Source organism: Rhinatrema bivittatum, chromosome 5 (genome assembly GCF_901001135.1).
Source record: "Rhinatrema bivittatum chromosome 5, aRhiBiv1.1, whole genome shotgun sequence".
Taxonomy (NCBI): Eukaryota; Metazoa; Chordata; class Amphibia; order Gymnophiona; family Rhinatrematidae; genus Rhinatrema; species Rhinatrema bivittatum.
The window spans coordinates 282,232,648-282,257,820 of record NC_042619.1 but is presented as its reverse complement, the minus strand read 5'-3'; the positions used below and the strand labels follow the sequence as shown (position 1 = coordinate 282,257,820).

Genomic DNA, 25,173 nt, shown 5'->3' with positions numbered 1-25,173 from the left:
CGCCGGTCGCGCGAACAAAAATACACATGGGCGTACTTTTTTTAAATCTACCCCATGCGCGTAACCCCGAAAACCCGCTCCTGCGCACGCTGAGCCTATTTTGCATAGGCTCGGTGATGCACGCAGCCCCAGGACGCATGTATGTCCCGGGGCTTGAAAAAAGGGGTGGGGCGGTCTGGGGCCGTGGCCAGAGGCCTCCGAAGGGTTGCTAGGCCGGGGAATCGCGCGCCAGCACTTGGCCGGTGCGTGCAACCTACCCCTGCCCAGAGGCAGGTGCAACTTTAATAATAAATGTAGGGGGGATTTAGGTAGGGCTGGGGGGCGGGCTAGATAGGGGAAGGGAGGGGAAGGTGAGGGGGGCAAAAGGAAAGTTCCCTCCAATTTCGGAGCGGCCTCGGAGGGAATGGGGAAAGCCATCGGGGCTCCCCTAGGGCTCGGTGCGCACATGTTATAAAATTGGGCATAGATTAGAAAATTTGGCCCACTATGTTTACTATGCCATTTAAAACTTCTATTAGACATACAACATGTTTGAACTGTACTTCAATCTTTAATTCTAACTTCTTCAGTTAATTCTTGGCCTCAAGATTATTTCATGGAAATATGAATAAATCACACCAATGCTTCAACACTTATACTGGCTCCCAATTGAATACCGGATTCAATACAAACTGGCTCTACTAGTACACAATTTATTACACCATGTCAATTCTCTATAGGTCAGTAGCAACCTCAAAATGAATGTCCAACTCGATCTCTATGATCAACTTCCCAATCAAAATTCCCTTTTTACACTTAGCTAGATTGTCCTCGACCAATTCTCACTTGCAGGTTCAGTCTTCTGAAACTCTTTACCACAGCACATAAGGTCTTTGTCAAAACAAAAAGACTTTAAAGCTGCACAAAAACACACATCTCTTCATTACTGCATTTTCCTTAACACCTCCAGTTAGTCATGCACCTCCATAGTAAGGTACATTTCCTAATCCAGTTCACAAGCACCTATGACTCTCCAATTTCATTATGAGCAAGATGACAACACAGTAATTTGCAAATGTTTTATTATGATTTTTATTAGGTTATTGTTCATGTATACTCCTTTTAACTTTGTTAGTCATATATGTGTAAGGCAACCGATAATACTGTTATTGCCCCCCCTCCCCCCCCCAACATTGGAGGACTGGATACAAAAACTTTCAAATAAATAAATAAAGGGCCAGATAAATAAATAAATACATGATTTATTTATTGATCTGGGTATTTGCCTGAAGGAGCTAATTTCCATGTAACATATTACCACAGTAGCTGCCAATTAGATGCTGACTTTTCTACTATATCCAAATGTCACACAATATAATAAATCTTTACATTTCATGCTTTTCAATTCATTGCAACCTACTTGATTTCACATTTCTTGAATTTTTTATTTTCATATCCGCAATTGCCAAACCTGTCACCTATGGTATTCAGTTGACTGAAACATGCCAGTGATGCGCTTCTTGCATCTGTAAGATAGAAAATGTAAAATAAACAACAGAACAGAATGATGTATTTTCCCGCTAAGGTTCTGTTTTTTATATTGGACAAGACTGAGTTTTCTGCTAATAAACAATAAATGCAAAAAAGCATTCCATATAGCTAGATGGAAAAATGGATAGAAAGTTATTGGAGCAGGGCAGAGATACTGATAGTAGAACCAGGTAGGAATGAGTCCGAGCAGAAACTATGCAAATAAAGAAACAAGTACAAATGGAAACATTATAAAAGTAAATTAACATCAACATCAACAAATACAAGTTCTGAAGAAAAGATTCAGCTTACCTGATAATTTTCTTTTCTTTATTTTGGCTACACCAGTCCAGAACGATTGGGTTTGTCCCCACTTCCAGAAGATGGAAGCAGAGATTTTCTATTTAATATGATATCACCCATACTATTTATTCTATAAATGGAACCTTAACAGCCAGTATTCTTCTGACAAATCTAATAAAAACATTCATGCAATTTGTTTAGAAACTAATAAATGAAATAATTATAATTGATTAAGCAGATGTTCTCTTGAAAGTCTCTCTTATTTATTTATTTTTTTTTTCTGGTAGGTTTCTGCGTGCATCACCGAGCCTATGCAAAATAGGCTCAGCGTGCGCAGGAGCGGGTTTTCGGGGTTACGCGCATGGGGTAGATTTTAAAAAAGTACGCCCATGTGTAGGTTTCTGGACTGGTGTATCAGAAATAAAGGAAAGAAAATGATTAGAGATTAATTTGTTTCCTTGTCTTTCTGCTGTACCAGTCCAGAACAATTGGGATGTACCAAAGCCCAACTATCCTGGGTGGGAGATTGATAGACCCGCAGTTAAGGCATTTGCTCAGTAATCCACAATTCCACATGTTTCTTTTTTAAATATTTATTTTTATGAACTATTAATCCAATACAAAGATTGAAATAAAGGAGAAAGTTGTTGTGTTCCACGGTTGCGGCCGTCCGCGACCGCGTCCCCCTAGCTGACTGGCCCGGCAGGCCGCCATGGCAGCGTCGGGGAAATCGCCAGTGCTGGACTGGGCCTCTGTGCACCAGCGCGGGCATCCGTGGGGTTCCCGGGCTTGGGAGCCATCCCTGCTCCCTCCTCATGATGTCGGGCAGCTTCCCCCGCGGGTCGGGAATTCAAGATGGCCGCCGCCATCTTAGGCATGAGGCCGCGCCTCCTCATTAGAATTAAAGGGACCTAAGCCCTTTAATTACCCACAGCTCCTTCCAATGATCCAGAGCAGAGGAAGTATAAAAGGAGGCTTCCTCTGCTCATTCCTTGACTTGGCAACTTTTGGGTTAGTCAGGTCTGCTTGCTTCGGTGAGTTCTTCTACTTTGGATCCTTGTTCCTGTCTTGTCTTGGCGTTCCTGGTTCCTGACTTCGGATTGGCTAGCGGTGATTCCTGGTGTGTGACTTCGGACTGGCAAGCGACGATCCCTTGGTGTGTGACCTCGGACTGGTAAGCGACAACTCTCTGGCACTTGACCTTGGACTTCCTCTTGACCATCATCTCCAAGGGCCCACCTAAGTCCCAGCGGCCCGGGTCCTTACGGGCTCCTCCCGAGGGGACCGCGGGCTTCCAGGGGTGAAGCTCCAGTCAGCCCTTGCACCGAACGCTAGATTCCTTGACCTCTCAGAGGTCCATCTAAGTCCCAGTGGTCCGGGTCCCTACAGGCTCCTCCTGGGGGGACCGCGGGCTTCCAGTGGCGAAGACACAGTTCCTTTCCTCGATGTCATGACTCTTTGTCTGCCTCCACAGTTGCCCCAGTCTCCAGTGCCGAGGGTCAGCTGGTCACTTCTGTTCCTGCCTCGCCACCCGACGGGAGAACCTACGGATCTTCCTCCTAAGGTATACCATCCTCCCGTCGGCCCAAGGGTTCACAAGCCTGAGCATAACAGATTGCCAAGTCCATGGACCCAGCGGAGGTATCTGCCCGCCAGGCCATTCCTGGAATGGCCCAGTGCCTGATGGACCAGCAAAAGACCCTGGATGCCCTTGTCTCTGCAGTGGAGAGCCTGAACCAACGCATTGAAGCGTTAGGGTCCATGAACCCCAATCTGACGTCCCCACCTGTGACTCCGGGGGGCCGCTCCACTCCTGAGGGCCCCGTGCAGGCCACTGTGGGTGGCCTTGGACAAGCAACTCCCACGCAGCTCCCGGCGCCCTCTCGATACGCCGGAGACACGAAGTTGTGTCGGGGATTCCTTAGCCAGTGTCAGGTCCATTTTCCTTGTTGCCTGCTTAATTTCCTAGTGACCTGGACAAAACCAGCTACATTATGTCCCTGCTCGATGGGACAGCGAGAAGGCCCTCGCCTTCCCCCAAGGGCGCATCAGGAGCCCTTCGAACACCCGCCGAGGAACCCATGGAGTTGGGCCGTGGGAGAGTCTCTCCACAAGAGCGCCGACGGCGAATGAAGGAAGGACTTTGTTTTTACTGCGGAGCAGCAGGCCATCAAATAGCCGTATGCCCGATGCAGTCCGGAAACTCCCGGGCCTAGGACCTGAATGAGGTCTCTTCCTGGGCCATACTTTACCTGCACCTCCACTAACGCTTCCAGTGGCGTTAACCTCTGCGGATGGGGAGTTCCATACGTTAGCCCTGGTGGACTCCGGCGCCGGCGGCAATTTCATTATGAAAAGCCTGGTGGAACACTTAAAGATCCTACAAGTTCGTCTTCCAGTTCCTTTGGTCATCTCCTCGATCCAAGGGAAACCTCTTCCGGAAACGTGTGACACACACCACGGTTCCCGTCCATCTGAGGGCTGGGGTCCTTCATCAAGAACAGATGCCGTTCTATGTTTTGGAGTATTCCATACATCCAGTCGTCCTGGGCTTTCCCTGGCTCCAGGAGCACGCTCCCCAGTTCAACTGGAAGACCCTGCAACTATCTCACTGGGGGCCGAATTGTCAAGGCAATTGCCTCCAAACAGTGATCCCAGTCTCATGTTCCATTGCCTCCACCAGTCTTCCTGGCCTGCCGGCCCCCTATGCCTCGTACGTGGATGTGTTCTCAAAACAAAGAGCCGAGATACTTCCACCCCATCGATCGTTCGATTACGCCATCAGCCTCCTCGGGGGTGCACCTATGCCCTCTCACCTGCAGAGATGCAGGCCATGACAGAGTACATCAAAGAGAACCTGGAGAGGGGCTTCATTCAGAAGTCAAGGTCCCCAGCAGGGGCTGGGTTCTTCTTCGTCGGAAAGAAGGACGGAAGCCTTCACCCCTGTATTGACTATCGGGGCCTGAATGCCATAATGGTCAAGGACCGTTACCCCTTGCCCCTCATCTCTGAGCTCTTTGATTGGCTGCAAGGTGCGAGGATCTTCTCCAAGTTGGATCTCCGAGGGGCCTACAACCTGATCTGCATCAAGGAGGGTGATGAATGGAAGACAGCCTTCAACACCCGAGACGGCCACTATGAGTATTTAGTGATGCCGTTCGGGCTCTGTAACACTCCAGCGGTGTTCCAGAACACCATGAATCAGATACTCCGTGATCTCTTGTATCAGTGCGTGGTCGTATACTTGGACGACATTTTGATATTCTCAGACACTCTGACCGCTCACCGTCAGCACGTCATCCAAGTTTTGCAATGCCTCAGAGAACATAAATTGTATGCGAAGCTTGAAAAGTGCCTTTTTGAACAGGAGTCCCTTCCCTTCCTGGGGTACATAGTCTCCAGTGAGGGATTCCGTATGGACCCCCAGAAGCTGAATGCCATTCAGGAATGGCCGCAGCCGTCAGGACTAAAGGCACTCCAAAGGTTTTTGGGTTTCGCAAACTACTATCGATCTTTTATTCCTCACTATGCGTCCATTGTGGCCCCGATGACAGCCCTGACCCGGAAAGGTGCGGACCCCAAGAATTGGCCTCCGGCAGTGGAGGTCGCCTTTCGTTGCCTCAAGGAGGCGTTCCTGCAACAACCGTGCCTTCGGCATCCGGATCCACAGTGGCCGATTGTCATCGAGGTGGACGCGTCCTCAGAAGGCGTAGGGGCCGTTCTGAGCCAGACTTCCGAAAATCATAAGTTGCGTCTGTGTGCCTTCCTCTCCCGCCAATTCTCCCCAGCAGAGAGGAACTACGCCAGTGATGGCCAACCTTTTGAGCTCAGTGTGTCAAAATTCATAAAAAAACTGAGCATAACTCGGGTGGTGTGTCACTTCTAGAAAAATCCATAATTTTGTGATATTTGTAGCTCTAATCAACAAAGTTATAATTTTAATATATATACTGTATTTATTAATAAAGCAAAAACAAATAATTCTTTACCTTACCTGCTTAGTGACTTTTTTGTTGCTGAATTTCATTGGCTAAATCTTCAATTGAAGGTTGGTATTTCGTACACTTCAAGTCCAAGCAAGCGTTACAAACTTCATCTGTCAGTCGGTTTCTTTTATTGGCTCCCATTCATGTTCACAACACTCCCTCCCCATCTCCCAGGCATGCACACATTCATTCTCACACACACAGACCCCTAGGCAGGCACCCATGCATTCACACACATACACCCCCAGGCAGAGTCCCATTCATACACATTCACACACTAAAGGCAGACCCCCCCCTCTCTTTCTTTTGCCAGCAACCTCAGAACCTCTCTCATTCCTCTGCTGCCACTGTCACTGATGCCGCGTGGCTATTGCGGAGGTGCCGATTGCTGCTACTGACACTGAAGTCCATTCTGCTGCCTCCTCTGTGCAGGCCCCGTGGGCTTCCACTTTCTCCATGCTGATCTCGTACATTGTGAGATCCGTTGAGAAAGTGCTATTCTTGCACATTCCCAAAGAGTACATGTGCCAATCACTAAAAAGTACATTTTTTTTTTTTTGGCCTTTGCTGTCTGATCTTAGTTTTCTAATTGGTTGGTCACAGGCTTTTTTTTCACCTTCCCTTTCTTATTTTTTTGCCAATTCCTTTTATATTGTCTTTTTTTCTGTTTCTTTTTTCTCCATCTTCTTCCCTCAAACACACAGTCAGGTTCTCATTCTCACATGCATTTCTTTTTCTCACACACACAGGCTCTCACTGGCACATGCTCTCTCTCATACAATCATTCATACACACAGGTTCTCACTGGCACATGCTCTCTCATACAATCATTCATATACACAGGCTCTCACTGGCACATGCTCTCTCTCATACAATCATTCATACACACAGGCTCTCACTGGCACATGCTCTCTCATACAATCATTCATATACACAGGCTCTCACTGGCACATGCTCTCTCTCATACAATCATTCATATACACAGGCTCTCACTGGCACATGCTCTCTCTCATACAATCATTCATACACACAGGCTCTCACTGGCACATGCTCTCTCATACAATCATTCATACACACAGGCTCTCACTGGCACATGCTCTCTCTCATACAATCATTCATACACACAGGCTCTCACTGGCACATGCTCTCTCATTCAATCATTCATATACACAGGCTCTCACTGGCACATGCTCTCTCTCTCTCTCACACACACACACACACACACACACACACACACACAGGCTCTCACATGCTGTCTCTGCAAACATTCAGGTCCTCTCTCTCAACTCACCTCATACACGCACTCTACGGGCCCTCAGCCTCTCTCTCACCTCTGGGCCTCCTCTTCGCGGGTCGCCACAGGATGGGCTCTGCAGCGGCCCTGATCTTCTCGGGCCGCGGCAGCCCTGCTACCGGGCCTCTTCCTCTTCTTGGGCCGCTGCGACTTGGGATTCGCAGCGACCCACGGCGGCTCCTCCTCTTCTGCACGCGCTGATTCGCTTCCTCCTTCCTGCCCACGCGGCTCCGGCAACGTTTACTTCCGGGGCCGCACAGGCAGGAAGGAGGAGCATCAGCGCGTTGTCTTGAGCCTCATCGCTGCGACGCATGAGCCTCCCTGCGCCCGGGGGCATTGGTGGAGGGTAGGGGGAAACTAAAAAACACATTTAAAGGCTCGGCGCAGCTGAAAAAGAAAAGGCTCGGCGCAGCCGATAAAAAAAAAAAAAAAATCCTGATAGTCCTCGAAACGCTGCGCGTGTCAGCCAAAACGGCTCGGCGTGTCACCTCTGACACGCGTGTCATAGGTTAGCCATCACTGAACTACGCCATAGGTGACAAGGAGTTCCTAGCTATTAAGGTAGCCTTGGAAGAGTGGCGCCCTTGGCTAGAGGGGGCACAACAGTTTACGGTCTATACAGACCATAAAAACCTAGAGTACCTACATCGGGCACAAAGACTCAACCTGAGACAGACATGTTGGGCCTTATTCTTCACCCGATTCAATTTTATTCTCCGTTATTGACCTGCCGAGAAGAATATCAAGGCCGACGCCCTATCACGTGTATTTGAATCTATGGAAAACACTGATGAACCGCAGTTCATCATCGAACCGTCACGCATTCTACTGTCTTCCACCACAACCATCCCTCCCTGGAAGACCTTGGTTCCGCCGCACTTGTGGAAGCAAGTCCTAGCATGGGCTCATGATTCCCGCTGCTCTGGCCATTTAGGACAAGCTCGGACTTTACAAATTCTGCGCGCTACTATTGGTGGCCTAAAGACCACAAAGATGTCCGGGCTTATGTTGAGTCCTGCCAGTCGTGTGCTCACCACAAGAGGATCCCAGGGGAGACCCCAGGCTTGCTACAGCCATTACCTACACCTTCAGAACCATGGACCCATATGGCAACCGACTTTGTGGTCGATCTGCCACTATCCAGTGGCAACACAGTCATATGGGTGGTTGTCGACCGGTTTAGTAAAATGGCACACTTTGTGCCACTCCCAAGATTGCCATCCACACCACAGCTGGCCCAGCTGTTCGTCCAGCACATTTTCAGGCTACATGGCCTATCAAGAAGCATCCTTTCAGATCGAGGGCTTCAATTTACTGCCAGGTTTTGGAGGGCCCTCTGCCAGAAGTTCGACGTTAACTTAGACTATACGTCTGCTTACCACCCACAGTCCAATGGTCTTGGAGAGAGAACAAACCAGACCTTAAAGCAGTTCCTCCGTATTTACATCAACAAGAAACAGGATGACTGGGCTAGCCTGCTGTCCTGGGCAGAATTTGCACTCAATTCGCATCTCTCCATGGCTACCGGATTCTCGCCATTTCAGATAGTATATGGGAAGCAGTCACGCCCACCGCTGCCAGTTCCCATTCCAGTCACGTCCTCAGTAGCCCAACTTTCTGCAGACGAGTTACACCGCCTGTGGGTCTCCACACGGCGTGCACTGATCAAAGCCAGTCAGGTGGCGAAAAGGTATGCCAATCAGCGAAGAAGACCATATTCACCTCTCAGGTCGGGCCAAAAGCTTTGGCTGAGCACACAGTTCATCCGCCTGAAGCTGCCATCAGCGCGACCGGCCCCGCGATTTATTGGGCCGTTCCCCATTGTTCAACAAGTTGGTGCCGTTTCGTATCAGCTTCGTCTCCTGCCTTCCCTCAAGGATACACAACACGTTCCATGTTTCCCTCTTGAAGCCTCTAGTATTATCATGGCCTTCCAGCACGCCCCCGACTCCCCAACCTATTGCCTCCAAAGATGACCTCACCTATAAAGTCCGAGAGGTCTTGGACGTGAGAAAGCATAGGAAGAAATGGGAGTACCTGTTAGCATGAGAGGGGTTCGGCCCCGAAGAAAATATCTGGGGGCCGTTGGCCAACATCTTAGACCGGGGCTTGCTTGTGAGCAATTTCACAGAGACCATCCGTCTAAACCCAGGCCTCCAGGGAGGCGCCCTAAAGAGGGGGGTACTGTTTTGTTCCGCGGTCGCGGCCGTCCACGACTGTGTCCCCCTACCTGACTGGCTTGGCAGGCTGCCGCGGCAGCGTCGGGGGAATCACCAGTGCTGGACTGGGCCTCCGCGCGCCAGCGCAGGCATCCGCAGGGGTTCCCGGGCTTGGGAGCCATCCCTGCTCCCTCCTCGCGATGTCGAGCAGCTTCCCCCGTGGGTCGGGAATTCAAGATGGCCGCCACCATCTTAGGCATGAGGCCTCGCCTCCTCATTAGAATTAAAGGGACCTAAGCCCTTTAATTACCCACAGCTGCTTCCAATGATCCAGAGCAGAGGAAGTATAAAAGGAGGCTTCCTCTGCTCATTCCTTGACTTGGCAACTTTTGGGTTAGTCAGGTCTGCTTGCTTCGGTGAGTTCTTCTACTTCAGATCCTTGTTCCAGTCTTGTCTTGGCGTTCCTGGTTCCTTACTTCGGATTGGCTAGCGGTGATTCCTGGTGTGTGACTTCGGACTGGCAAGCGGTGATTCCTGGTGTGTGACTTCGGACTGGCAAGCAACGATCCCTTGGTGTGTGACCTTGGACTGGTAAGCGACGACCCTCTGGCACTTGACCTTGGACTTCCTCTTGACCATCATCTCCAAGGGCCCACCTAAGTCCCAGCGGCCCGGGTCCCTATGGGCTCCTCCCGGGGGGACCGCGGGCTTCCAATGGCGAAGACACAGCTCCTTTCCTCGATGTCATGACTCTTCGTCTGCCTCCACAGTCGCCCCAGTCTCCAGTGCCGAGGGTCAGCTGGTCACGTCTTCTGTTCCTGCCTCGCCACCCGACGGGAGAACCTACGGATCTTCCTCCTAAGGTATACCATCCTCCCATCGGCCCAAGGGTTCACAAGCCTGTGCATAACAAAAGTGATACAAAGATGTACACAATAAGGAAAAGCTTATAGCACAGTATTCATCTGATGAATCAACAACAGTCCTCATTAAGATGAAGGAATTCTTCAGGAAAAAACTTATAGTAGAAAAAGAATAAAGGGATCAAACGGGTGCCTGTAAGCTAAATTCCTAACAATTCCAATATACCATCTATTACCCGGCATTCATAACTTTATCAGAAATAAAGGTCTTTAAATGGACAGGATCAACAAAAATGAACTTGTTCCCATGATGTACAATGATTCATTTATACAGGAACTTTAAAAAGAAGAAAGCCCCCAAATAAACTAAAAAATATCTTCCTTCTCAATTGAGTTTCTTTAGCAATGTCAGGGAAGATCTGGATCTTCTGACCACAAAAAAAAAATCATTCTTGTACCTGAAATACTGTCTGAGCACCATATCCTTGTCTGACTCAGAAAAAAACATTTTAAGTAATTCAATAGGTGATACCCATCTTGTTTTAGGAAAATTTAATAAATGTAAATTCCTAGTCCTCAACATATTTTCTAAAGACTCACATTTACAATATAATAGCAATTTATCCTTAATACCACTAGCCATAGTTGATCTCAATGTAGAAACAAAGTATGACATAGTATAGAAATTATTTTATGTCCCCCCCTAATCTAAGTCAGACAACTTGTTGGAAACTGCAACAGAATGGGGCAAATTTTAAAAGGGTTATACAAGTATATTACAAGCGTAACCCCGAAAACCCGCTCCTGCGTGCGCCAAGCCTATTTTGCATAGTCCCGGTGATGCGCCCAAGCCCTGGGACGCGTGTAAGTCCCGGGGGCTTGAAAAAATGGGAGGGGCGTGGGCATGGCCAGAGGCCTCTCCACTGCTGCTGGGCCGGGGGATCGCGCGCCAGCACTCGGCCGATGCGCGCAACCTACGCCTGCCCGAAGGCAGGTGTAAATAAAAAAATTAAGGTAGGGGTGGGTTTAGGTAAGGCTGGGTGGTGGGTTAGATAGGGGAAGGGAGGGGAAGGTGGGGGAGCGGAAGGAAAGTTCCCTCCGAGGTCGCTCCAATTTCGGAGTGGCCTCAGAGGGAACTGGGAAAGCCATGAGGGCTCCTCTAAGGCTCGGCGCGCACAAGGTGCACAAGTGTGCACCCCTTTGCGTGCACCGACCCAGGATTTTATAACATGTGCGCGGTTGCGTGCACATGTTATAAAATCGGACGTAGATTTGTGCGTGCTGGGTTGCGTGCACAAATCTATGCCCATGCGTAGGTACGAATATCTGGCCCAATATGGGCAAAGTCAGGTAGCAATACTGGCTAGGGAAGCTTCAGCACACGTGAGCACCTTCCATATGTCTGAGTCACATCTTCAGATTTAGGCACAAGCTTTCCTACATCAGCTCCACCAAGATCTGACAGCCTCTGGTATCAAAAGCCTTGCAATTTCATGGGCATGTTCACTAACAGATGGAGAAATGTTAGTGCCAAGATTTTGATTTATCAGGTTGAAAGGGGAATGATCTTCATGACTTAAATGTCAGTTTGGAGATTCATTAGATGGCAAACATGCAGATCCAGATACTCCTAAGCCAAGAGTACATTTTCTTATCTTCCCCAATGAAAATGGATAAAAGTGGGGAAACTCTGGAGCTCAAGGATGTCTCAATAGTCTCTTCACTTAAATCAGCAAATACACTACCATTCAACTGCACCAACTGGTTATCCAAGGGGCCTCTTACTGGAATTGACTTTGCCTTGGTTAAAACAGTGTTCCCCTTCCTTTTCTTGCCAATCTCTTCAACAACAGCAATTTCTTTTCCTAGGGTCATGCCCCTTTGGCACATGGCTTCAGCGACACAAGCTGGGGGCTGCACACTGCTGCATGCTGGCAATTATAGCCCCATTGCTGGGATGATATCAGCAACACTTCAGATTAGTTGAGATGGTAGGGAGCTCTCAGGGCCACTCAATAAGGGGGCAGAGCAACAGGCATCCATCTCAAACGGTTTCACCATTGCATGCTGGCAATTATAGCCCCATCACTGGGATGACATCAGCCCCATTTCAGATGAGCTGTGATGGTAGGGAGCTCTCCGGGCCACTCAATAAGGGGGAAGAGCAATAAGCACCCTTCTCAAATGATTCCCCCTCCCCCCATTTATTTCTTTGGTGGATATATTCAACTCGAGGAGGTCAAGATTCAAAACTAAACATTTAAATGGATAAACTGGAGTTGGATAATTTATCAGTTGCTTGGATAACTTGGAATTACATGGCTATCTTGTGAAGTAGATGGGTAAATTGCTATTTAGATGGATAACTTATGAGATATCCATTTAAACGGTTATGAATATTGACCTCATAGTACTTAATGAACGTGTGCAATAATGCTCAAGAAGCTGTTGTTTAAAGTTCTATAGGATTTATAGCACTCAGTTCCGTCAATGAGGTCAGTTGTGCCCTAATGGAGTGTGACTGAATGTAATTTCCTTTCAACTAGATTATGGCTGAAACAGACACTTTAATGCACCTTGCAATTGTCATCTTAGATGCTGTTTCTTCTTGCATTGAGCCGCAGCAACTCAATTAGTTAGTAATTTGAAAGGTATTTGATATCCTTCAAGTATTTTATTAGAATTATCTGAACTTTTAAGAATATTAATATTAATGATTATTTCTCTCTCACTATCTAGAGGCCCCTGAGTTTACCCAGATATTCAGCAGCTGCCAAATAGCCGGATAAATAGCACTTATCTGGCTAGCTGCCGTTTCAATATTGGGCTCACAGTTTTCATGTACATTATCTTTTTTTATTATTGTGAGTTAGATGATAAAATGTAGCTAGTTGTTTGTTTAATTTATTCAGTGCCATGTTTTCATATTTTTGTATCTTCTTACCTGTGTAAGATATATGCAAGTTGCATGATTTAGTTCTGGGAAGATGAGAGTAACTACACTCACTGTAAGCTGCATGTGTTAGCTCAATCTTAAACATTTGTCCTCATTTCTGAAACATAGTGGGACACCACACTGCTCTTAAATTTCAGCAAGAAATTCTAATGCTATACATTATTACAAACAAGCAAAAGCCCAGAAACCATTGGTAATCCCCCTTCCCACCTCATCCTTTCTTAACCCTCAGGTTCTTAGTCAATCCCCTCTAGGCTAACCTTCCCTCAAGTCAACTTCCTAAACACATCCCCTCCCCCAAATCACCTGATCCTTTCTCTCACTAGCAGAAAATTATCATAGAAAGTTAATTCTCTAGTAAGCTTAACCATACAATATGGGGGCAGTTTTGAAACTGCCTGCATTGGGACAAAATTCACATACTTTCACTTTAAAAGTTGATATTTTTTTTGTGTGGGTATTTTTCCATTTGATAAGGATATACATACAATATGTACTTTTAGTCACACTGAGAGGGGCAATTTCAGCTCACTATTTACCTTCCCAAATGGTTTTGAAAATTGTCCTCTATATGGTGTGGGTGGGGTCTCTGGATGACTGGGAGGTCTAGTATTGTGACATCAGCACTTTAATATGCAGTAACAAAAAAGACAAAAACTGCATATTATTATAACTTGGTGTTATGACATGGGAGAAAGAACTAGGTGTTAGATTACATATAGGATTTTCTAAGCTCATCTATTCAGAATGGTAGAGAACCAATGTATTGATTGTATTTATTTATCGAGTTTTATATACCGTCGTTCGGTTTCGCCATCACAACTATTTGCAATAAGAAAACAAAAACTGACTTGGAAAGATTTGATATTGTACAAGCAGCCAAGCTTTTATGACTGGTAGCTAGGATATATCCTTTCAGCATAGACAAAAATAACTGAGTAGATTAGAGGCACCAACTGGTCTTTCTCTGCCAACAACTACTTTGTTACTATGTACATACAGAGGGCAATTTTCAAAGGAACTTCTGCAGGTGGCCTTTTACACAATTGCTAGCCTGATACATCAGTATTTTTATGTGTCTATGTCACATTTATGAGTAAGTTTACTCAGACGGAAGCATGCTGGGGCAGAGTTGGGGGAATGGTTTCAATTTACGCATATATAGGTGAATTTTAAGTGAATTTTAGAAGTCTGACACATGCCAAAACCTGGAAATATGTTGGTATATCAGGCTGGTGTGCACCGAGCAGATTTTAAAGGTGCCCAAGTATGCGCAGATCTCCCAGCACGCGTACAAATGAAAAAGCCCAAACAAGGGGCAGGGAATAACCATGGTATGGGCGAGGCATGGGTATTCCTGGATTTATAAATGAAACCAGAGCATAAAAACTTATATGCACAAGCACGTGCCGGGGTCCCCTACCACATAACTTTACTTCTGCTATGGATGGCGTGTAAGTCCTTAAACAAAAAATGATAGGAATGTCAGCAGGGTTTTAACGGTCGGGATTAAAAGGAGAAAAGGAAGGCTATTTAAATAGGGGGGTTAATAAGTCCTATCCCTTGCCTGGGTGAACTGGGAATGAAGCAGTTTAACTAGTAATTGTGTCAGCATGCATTTCTATTAAAGTCCCCCCACTTATGTGGTAGAGGCGGCAGCCTCTTTTATATCATGCACGCATAGACGTGCATATGTTATAAAATGACAGTGTCTCTGGGCACTGTGTAACCATGCGCCAGTGTTAAACGTACCATAATACTTTGTAAAATTTGACCTTTTGTGATTACATTTTCTGGAAAGTTTTATGTGTACCAAATAGCAGGTGTAACTTGTGCAAAGCAGATTTGGTGGGATAATTTTTAAAGCTTTGAAAACTGGTATAACTTATGGGCCAGATTTTAAAAGCCCTGCGCGCGTAAATCCAGCCGGATTTACGCGCACAGGGCACTCGCGCGCTGGCGCGCCTATTTTGCATAGGCCGCCGGCGCGCACATAGCCCCGGGACATGCGTAGGTAAAAAGGGGCGGGAGGGAGCGTGTCTGGGGGCATGTCCGGGGTCAGGGGGCGGTTCGGGGCGGGTCTAGGGGCGTGGCGCCGGCCCGGGGGCGTGGCGAGGCCTCCAGACCAGCCCCCGGGCCGGGTGATGGCGCGCCAGCAGCCCGCTGGTGTGCGCAGATTTACGCCTGCTTCGGGCAGGCGTAAATCTGCCGACAAAGGTAGGGGGGGGGGGTTAGATAGGGCCGGGGGGGGGGGGGGTTAGGTAGGGGAAGGGAGGGGAAGGGGAAGGGAGGTGGAAGGAAAGTTCCCTCTAAGGCTGCTCTGATTTCAGAGCGGCCTTGGAGGGAACAGGCAGGGAACAGGCAGCGCGCGCCGACCCCGGATTTTATAAGATACGCGCGGCTACGCGCAGATCTTATAAAATCCAGCGTACTTTTGTTCGCGCGCGCGCGCTGTTTTTGAAAATGTACCCCTATGTGAGTATTTGCTACATAAGATATGCAAGATGTTTCAAAATTACCCTCATACAAAATAAAAGGAATAAAGGAATATGATAAAGAAATGAAAAAATAGTTAAGTATTGCTTACTTTTGCCAAATATTTTTCGACAATGTCTGTTAGGATCATAGCAATTGTTTTGATAGCAGATGGACTGACCATCATTGCATGGAGTCCCATCTTGAGAATAGACATCAGGAGGACAAACGATTGATGACCCATTGCAATACTCAGCAAGATCACACTCACTAACTGGTATTCTGCACGGCTGGCCTTTTTTAATAAACTGGAAATAAGCAAAAGTGAGGATAAATAATATTATCACATTAGAGAAATATAGTCATTCTCTTGGCAATAATCAAAACTGCCCAAAACCTGCATTAGTGCAAACTCCATGGGTGCTTTTACCAGTGAGATGTGACTTTTCTTTTGATTACTGCCCCTAGAAAAAGTAACCAGAGATTGTTCATGTTTTTTTCTGTGCAAATTTTTCTATCTGAAACAATGGGTTAGTTTGAATAAACAGACCTATGCATGGAGCTCCTCTCGCCACCCCAATATGTTACCCAGGTTGAGAGTCCATCAAGCTAGGTTGAGAGAACATTGCACAAATCTCATCTTTGAGTGAGTTTCCTCACTCCGAAGGTCATCAAATCTTCACAAGAGAGCATTGTTCTGTTCGTACGACTCACATTGAATGTTAAAGTGGCCGTTAATCCCCTACCCGAATACCTAAACCTCACCTCGAGTTACTAGGTGGGCCTCCCATAGAGATATAAATACCTACCTAGGGTAAGGGTATCACAGCTAGACAGACTCTCTCTTTCTCTCTCTCTCACTCAGCTTAACACTACTGAAAAAGGTATAGCTAAAATCAATATTAAAGCTGTGCAATACAGCTTCATAAAACCCAGCCCACTCCTCCTCTTTATCTGATTTGCATCACACCATATGTTATGGTGCAATCGCATGCCTTTGTAGCATTTTGATAAATGACCCTATTAGCCGGATATGGTTTACCTGGCTAAGTTACAAGGGATATTCAGCAGCATGGCTGAATATCCACGGACAAGGTGCTACTTAGTCAGAATATTGCTTTTTATCCAGTTAAGTTAACCGGATAAGTAAAACCACCCAGATTAACCTATTGGCCAGCTAAAAGATAATCTGATAAGGTCTTCTTCTTGGCCTATCTAGTGCTAAACGTGATTTCAATATCAGGCCCGCGCTTTTTGAAACATACCTGTGCCAGGACAAGTTGATTTTTGCTGAGTTAAGTAGGATTTTATTTTGAAAAAGCATAAAACCTTTAAAATAAACAGAACTGAATTGAATGTTTAATGAATCAATGATATGAACAAGGATTTAAGTGAATGCTGTTTGGTTCTTAACATAATGGTCCTTTTTTCCATGGTTTGGTATCATGTGAAAAAAAATTTGGTTTAATATAAAGATTGTGGGATAAAATTATTTAGTATGCAACAAAAATCTGAAGGCATTTTAAAATATATAAGATACATATAGCCCAGTTTAAGGAACATGATTACTAAACCATGAATATTAGTTTGAACTAGATAAAAATGGAAGATATTATAAAGTTCTGGTTAATGTAAAACATTTTTTCTGGGTAAGTTTTCTCTTTCTCATCATAGCTGCAATATTCAAATCTTAACCCTCCAGTGTGCCTATTCTCAACAGGTGGGGCCACAAAAGAATTTGTTTCTCTGCATGACTGTGTTACCTCCCAGCAGTGTTGTGGAAACCAATGATAGAGTAATGGCCTATCTTAAGCAGAGTCGCTGCGAGGAATGGCCAGGTCCAGGACAGGCAGCAAGACAGCAAATCCAAATAACAGTCCAGGTTCAGTGCAGGCAGCGAGACAGCAAATCCAATAACAGTCCAGGTTCAGGGCTGGCTGCGAGACAGCAAATCCAATAACAGTCCAGGTTCAGGGCAGGCAGCGAGACAGCAATCCAAAGAGCAATCTGAGTCGAGGAGAAACAGTAACCAACGAAACACACCAACACAAGCAAGCCTGTAGCCGAGGCACTTGCTGTGCCGAGGAGCTGGTTTAAATACACATTTTTTTCCCGTGCTCTGTGCCGGTCTGTCAGGGATATTGACTACTTAAGAGAACCCATAAGACTTATATCACATAAATCTGTGTAAACATTTTATTATTATTCATGAGACCACACAATAAAAATTCTAACTAGACAGAAAGTACTATCTAGTTCAACATTCATCACATTCACACCATTCAATCATCACAGTAAAAACATCGCATTATTTAATATTCACAAATAATTGATTATATGTTCATCAGAAATGTACATGGACACACAGTACAATGAATCCCACTAAATTGTAAACAGTATCATATGCAAAAGTTTTAATTAATCTCAACAAAAATATTCTAATAAATCATATTCTCCAAGACTGATTATGGACCACTGGATCTATAATATATATCATCACTTAGAGGCTAACCCTTTCAATGAAAACTTTCAATGTCCAGTGGACGGTGCTAAATCTTTATCTGGACGCTGGAGATTGAAAGTTTTCATTGAAAGGGTTAGCCTCTAAGTGATGATATATATTATAGATCCAGTGGTCCATAATCAGTCTTGGAGAATATGATTTATTAGAATATTTTTGTTGAGATTAATTAAAACTTTTGCATATGATACTGTTTACAATTTAGTGGGATTCATTGTACTGTGTGTCCATGTACATTTCTGATGAACATATAATCAATTATTTGTGAATATTAAATAATGCGGTTTTTACTGTGATGATTGAATGGTGTGAATGTGATGAATGTTGAACTAGATCAGTGATGGCCAACCTTTTGAGCTCAGTGTGTCAAAATTCATAAAAAAGCCGAGCATAACTCGGGTGGTGTGTCACTTCTAGAAAAATCCATAATTGTGATATTTGTAGCTCTAATTAATAACAAGTTATAATTTTAATATATGTACTGTATTTATTAATAAAGCAAAAACAAATAATTCTTTACCTTGCCTGCTTAGTGACTTTTTTGTTGCTGAATTTCGTCAGCTAAATCTTCAATTAAAACACTCTCTCCCCCTCCACCCCCCCTCCCACACAAACTCTTACTTCCCTGGATTTTCTCATACACACTCATGCTCTCACACTCACTGGCTCCCTCACATACACACAAACACACACACCCAGGCAGGCTCCCATTCATTTTCACACCACTCCCGCTCCATCCTCCAGGCAGGCACCAATTCATTGTCACACACACAGACCCCCAGGCAGGCACCAATTCATTCTCACACACACAGACCCCCAGGCAGGCACCTATGCATTCACACACATACACCCCCAGGCAGAGTCCCATTCATTCACATGCACACATTGAAGGCAGACCCCCCTCTCTTTTGCCAGCAACCTCGGAACCTCTCTCATTCCTCTGCTGCCACTGTCACTGCTGCCACATGACTATTGGGGATGTTACTATTCTTGCACATTCCCAAAGATTACATGTGCCAATCACTAAAAATATATATATTTTTTTTAACCTTTGCTGTCTGATCTTAGTTTTCTAATTGATTGGTCACAGGCTTTTTTTTTTCCACCTTCCCTTTCTTATTTTTCCACCTTCCCTTTCTTATTTTTTTTTTTTTTTTGCCAATTCCTTTTATATTGTCTTTTTTTCTGTTTCTTTTCTCTCCATCTTCTTCCCTCAAACACACAGTCAGGTTCTCATTCTCACATGCATTTCTCTCTCTCTCTCTCTCTCACACACACATACACACACAGGCTCTCACTGGCACATGCTAACTCTCACACACACAGGCTCTCTCTCACTCCCACATGCTGTCTTGCTCAAGCACAGGCTCTCACTGTCACATGCTCTCTCTCACACACACACAGGCTCTCACTGGCACATGCTGTCTAACTCTCACACACACAGGCTCTCTCTCACTCCCACATGCTGTCTTGCTCAAGCACATGCAGTCTCTGCAAACATTCAGGTCCTCACTCTCACACACAATCTCTCAACTCATGTCATACACGCGCGCACACACACAGACCCTCAGCCTCTCTCTCACCTCTGGGCCTCCTCTTCGCGGGTCGCGCAGGATGGGCTCTGCAGCGGCCCTACCGGGCTTCTTCCTCTTCTCGGGCCGCTGCGATTTGAGATTCGCGGCGCCCGTAAGTGCAAGCGATGCTCCTCTTCTGCACGCATTGATGCTTCTCCTCCTTCCTGCCCACGCGGCTCCGGCAACGTTTACTTCCGGGGCCGAACAGGCAGGAAGGAGGAGGAGCATCAGCGCGTTCAACACGATCTTTTTCTTTGGGCTGTGGTGAAGTGAGCCTCACCACGGCCCTGCCTGTCGCTGCGCCTCCCTGCGCCCGGGGGCATTGGGGGGGGGGGGGCTGGAGGGAAACTAAAAAACTAATTTTAAAGGGTTGGCGCAGCCAAAAAAAAAAAAAAAGGCTCGGCACAGCCAATAAAAAAAAAAAAAATCGATAGTCCCGAAACGCTAGGCGTGTCAGCAAAAACGGCTCGGCATGTCACCTCTGACAAGCGTGTCATAGGTTAGCCATCACTGAACTAGATAGTACTTTCTGTCTAGTTAGAATTTTTATTGTGTGGTCTCATGAATAATAATAAAATGTTTACACAGATTTATGTGATATGTCTTATGGGTTCTCTTAAGTAGTTAATATTGTATGAATATAGGGAACCTATTGTATGGTTCACCCTCAGTCAGTATTACCTTGGTCTGTCAGGGATGCCAGTATGGGGGGTGGAGCCTGGCCAAGTAATTTTGGGTGGCGCATTGCAGCATGCGGCCATGCCGACAGCAGGAGGAAGCCGCACGAAGTTGGGGGGGATTTCTCAGACTCGAGGTACAGAAGCGTGTTGTAACAGTACCCCCTCCATAAGGTCCTCTCCTCTGCCCTTTAGGCTTGGGTTTGGAGGGAAATCATCTGTGGAAGTCACGTATCAATTGGGGTGCTTGAATATTCTGAGTGGTTCCCACGAATTTTCTTCTGGTCCAAACTTTTTCCAAGAAATCAAGTATTGAAATGACTGGCCCTTTCTCATACAGTCTAGAACAGGGGTGGGCAAGTCTGGTCCTGGAGGGCTGCAAACCAGTTGGGTTTTCAGGATACCCCTAATGAATATGCATGAAATAGATTTACATACAACTGAGGCAGTGAGTATGCAGGTCTCTCTCATGCATATTCATTAAGGATATCCTGAAAACCCGACTGGTTTGCAGCCCTCGAGGACCGGAATTGCCCACCCCTGGTCTAGAATCTCCTCAGCCTCATATTGTGAGTCCTCCTCTACCTCATTGTATAGGCCTTCTTGATGACCAGGATAAGATTGCTGGTTTTAGGAAGGAAATATGGAAGATGTTCTGAATCCATAGTGAGGGTAGTAGCCTAAATTATATGTGACTTCTCCAATCTGTTTCTTGACTGGGCAAGGTCCCACAAAATGAGGAGCAAATTTTGAGGAGGGCATATGAATTCTGAGATTCCTGGTACTCAGCCAGACTAGATCTACTTGTCGAAGTTGCGGGGCGGGTCTTCGCTTCTTATCTGCCTGTTTCTTGGCTTTGGCTGTGGCCTGTTGTAGATGGATGCAAATGTCTTTCCATATGTTCATCAAATTTTGGGAGGCTAATTCTACTGCCGGGCAAGGTGAGGGTGTAGCAATAGGTAGTGGTATCCAAGGGTATTGACCGAAGACCACATAAAAGGGTGATGTCCCAGTGACCTGTCTACAATGGTTATTGTGGCACATTTCTGCCCAAGGGAGTAATGAAGTCCAATTATCTTGGCATTGATTTGCATAGCAGCGCAGGAATGTCTTGAACATTGGTTCGTTCTCCCAATCCATTGGTCTGTGGATGATATGCTGATGAGAAATCCAATTGTATTCCATAATTTTTACAAAGATTTCTCCGGTATCTTGCAATAAACTGTGTTCCTCTGTCCAAGAGGATGTGTTGAGGCAGTCCATGGATTTGAAAGATATGTTGAATAAATAAATGAATATACTCAACCAAAAGATATATAAGTGGAGCAGAAAATATCCAACACACCAAAAATCTCCAGAGAAAATGATTTTTCCAATTCAAAATGTCAACATACCCAGATGTTTAAAAAGTAGGAGGAAAAAGACTTAGAACCTCCTGCTAGTTCTTACAGAACATACTGCATTGTGGGGTGAAGTAATCATCGGGCTTAAAAAAACCTCCATCCTACCAAATTCAAATTTTATTCATGAAAAAAATTCTTTTTTCTTTTTTATATTTTCTATTTTTTAATGTCCTTTTAAAATTGATATTTACTTAAAAAATGCTATCCAATTTCATCAATTACTTTCAAAAAACACTGTTTTAAGAAACTGTGGAACCAAATTGAAGGACCCCAATGGTTCAAATCACTTCATATTGCTCATCCATACAAGCCTTTGTTCTTTCTTTCTTGAACTTGAAATAAGTCCCACATTTTTTTCTTGATACCACTCAAAACAGATATTTTCAAAAAGCTTTTAAAACTTATCTGTGCCAATGTGTCAGTAATTCATTGATCCTTCCTTTCCACAGAACTGCTTCATAAATTCGCTGACATTAGCCAATGTTTCGCGTCAAGCTGTCTCAAGGCATTTCTAGTTCTGTTATGGGACTGGGCCGTGCCCCGGTCCCTCCTCCTACCTCATGGCCGGCCCGCGCGGACTCATCTTCAGCCGTCCAGGCCCGACATGGCTGCCACCGCGGCTCTCCCTTCGTGAGGGAGACGCCGCCGACCCAACACACTGGGCCCTGCCCCCTAGGCACGGGGGCTCGGCTCTTAAAGGGGCCAGCACGGGAAATCAAGGGGATGGCCTCCGGATGATGTCAGACACTGCAGGGTATTTAAACCCTGCAGCTTGGTCAAGTCCCTGCCTTGCAACGAAGTTCCTCTGCCTTAGAGGGTCTAGTTGCTGCTTGACCTGCGTTTTCAACTGTGTCTTCTGATTCCTGGCTTCTGACTCCGGCTCCGTCCACGATTCCGTTTCAGCTTGACCCTTGACTTCTGACTCTGTCTTCTGATTCCTGGCTTCTGACCCGGCTCCGTCCCATGACTCTGTCTTCAGCTTCTGCCCCTGGCTTTGGTTTGGCTCTTTGACTTCTGGCTTCTGACCCGGTTTCGTTCCTGACCTCCGACTTCGGCTTCTTCCACCACCTCAGGTATCCGGTACCCGTTGGCCCCGAGGATTCTCCTAAGTCCCAGTGGCTTGGGCTCTCACGGGCTCCTCCCAGGGGAGCCGCGGGCTTCTGAGGGTGAAGACTCTTCCGCCTCCTGGGCCCAACCGTCCTCTTCGTCCACCTCTCCGGACACTGCCCGGATTCTTGGTCACATAGGGTCCTGCCTACGTCCAAGAGGCCTGGGTCCCTATGGGCTCTTCCAATGGGAACCTCAGGCTTCCAGTGGTGAAGTCTTCTCCGGAGTATCTTCAGCGCCGCCTCTGTGACGCCTCCTATGGGTTCCCACAGCATACCATCTACAGTCTCAGCCAGCCCAAGAGTCCACGATCATAACAAGTTCAAAATAAAGATTCGATTAGAATAGCATTTCTGAAATTAATTTTAATTTTTACTGAAGTCTATTCATACTTTATACGACACAGCATAGAACATCCGATTCCTTCTTTCTATGCGGCAACCACCGCTATAGTGATTTAAAGCCCAAAATGCTGGTGCATGTGCCTTGTATTTATATGGATTGTCGACCAATCCTATTCATCAAAAGATTTTCAAACACGACACCAAATAATCCAGTTCGCTGAGACTTATTCACCAGTTCTTACTCGGGAGGATTTTAAAAGCCTTGCTCGAGTAAATCTGCCTGGATTTACGCGAGCAGGGCCTTGCGCGTCGGCGCGCCTATTTTCCATAGGCTTCCGGCGCGCTCAGAGCCCCGGGACACGCATAGGTCCCGGGGTTTTTGGAAGGGGGCGTGTCGGGGGGGCAGGACCCGATGACGCTGTGTTTCGGGGACGGGGCGCGGCATTTTGGGGGCGGGCCTGGGGGCGTGCGCCGGCCCAGGGGCGTGGTCCAGGCCTCCGGACCAGCCCCCGGGTCGGAGGATGGTGCGCCAGCAGTCCGCTGGTGCTCATAGATTTACGTCTGCTTCTCGCAGGCGTAAATCTACGGACAAAGGTAAGGGGGGGGGTTTAGATAGGGCCGGGGGGGTGGGTTAGGTAGAGGAAGAGAGGGGAAGGTGAGGGGAGGGCGAAAGAGAGTTCCCTCCGAGGCCGCTCCGATTTCGGAGCGGCCTCACAGGGAACAGAGGCAGGCTGTGCGGCTTGGCGCGCGCCGACTGCCCAAAATCGGCAGCCTTGCGCGCGCCGATCCAGGATTTTAGAGGATACGCGCGGCTATGCGCGTATCTTATAAAATCCAGCGTACTTTTGTTTGCGCCTGCTGCGCAAACAAAAGTACGCGATCGCGCTGTTTTTAAAAATCTACCCCACTGTGTTTTTACAAAACTGATTCCATCATTGCTACAGGATAGATCTTAAATAATTTTTACTATTTCTCATCATAATTCTAATAGAAAGGAGACCAATCGATCTCCAAATTTAAACCGTGTGGTTGTACACCTGTACTTTATAAATCCACCGAGTTTCTTGCTGCACTAATATTTTTTACTTATCTCCTCCCCTTATATTCATTTTAATCTGTTCCAGAACTAAACATTTAAGTTCATTGAACTTATGTTGCTTCTCACTGCAATGAGTCACCAACGGTGCCTCTAATCTTTTAGTTTTAATACAGCACTTGTGTTCCGCTAACCTTATTCATAAAGGTCTGATCATTTTGCCCACATATGCCAACTTGCAGGGGCAAACCAAAGCGTATACAACATATTCAGAGTTACAATTGGTGAAATCCATTAATGTATAGATTTTGGAATCTTTCGGATTCCAAAATGAACATTTCCCACAACGATAATGACCGATTGGTTTTCCACCTTCTATATTTCTAACAACTTGTATGTTTTTTTCTGGTAAAAAAGATGGACTTATAATCTCCTTAGATCTTACATATGAAGTAAGAATGTTACTATCCTTGAAACAAGGAATTAATTTAAGAATACCCAGATGAGATTTTAGAATTTTAGTTAGACCCAGTGTCAAACTCATATACTTTGTTATGAAATTCAGGGAGTTCCTGCTGGTCTCGTTACCTGTTAACCTATTCAATAAGTGGTCTCTATTAGAGAATCTAGCTCTCTTATAACATTTTTTTAGAAGTTTTGCTGGATAACCATGTGCCAATAACTCATTACATTTTTGTTGAGAATGCTTTTTAAATTCTTGTATAGAGGTACAATTTCTGCGGATTCCCAACAACTGTGAATAAGGCAAACTGTCCTTTAAATGCACTGGATAAAAACTGGTGTATTCAAAAAATGTATTGCGATCTAGGGATGTGAATCGTTTTTCAACGATTAAAATTATCGTCCGATAATGTTTATATCGTCTTAAATCGTTATAGAACACGATACAATAGAAATTCTAACGATTTATCGTTAAAAATCGTTAAATCGTGTTAGTGCGCAGTA

The 25,173-nt window shown here is 45.9% G+C and overlaps 1 protein-coding gene across 1 annotated transcript in view; it reads right to left on the bottom strand.

The window, feature by feature from the left end:
• Positions 1 to 1,395: 1,395 nt before the first annotated feature.
• Positions 1,396 to 25,173, bottom strand: part of LOC115092431 (disintegrin and metalloproteinase domain-containing protein 9-like) — a 489,095-nt gene continuing 465,317 nt past the window's right edge. Inside the window, exons 8-9 of the mRNA XM_029603264.1 lie at positions 15,658 to 15,853; positions 1,396 to 1,505 (exon numbers count right to left, since the gene is read on the bottom strand). Coding sequence (XP_029459124.1) covers positions 1,396 to 1,505; positions 15,658 to 15,853 — 306 coding nt within the window. The remainder of the gene's footprint in view (positions 1,506 to 15,657; positions 15,854 to 25,173) is intronic.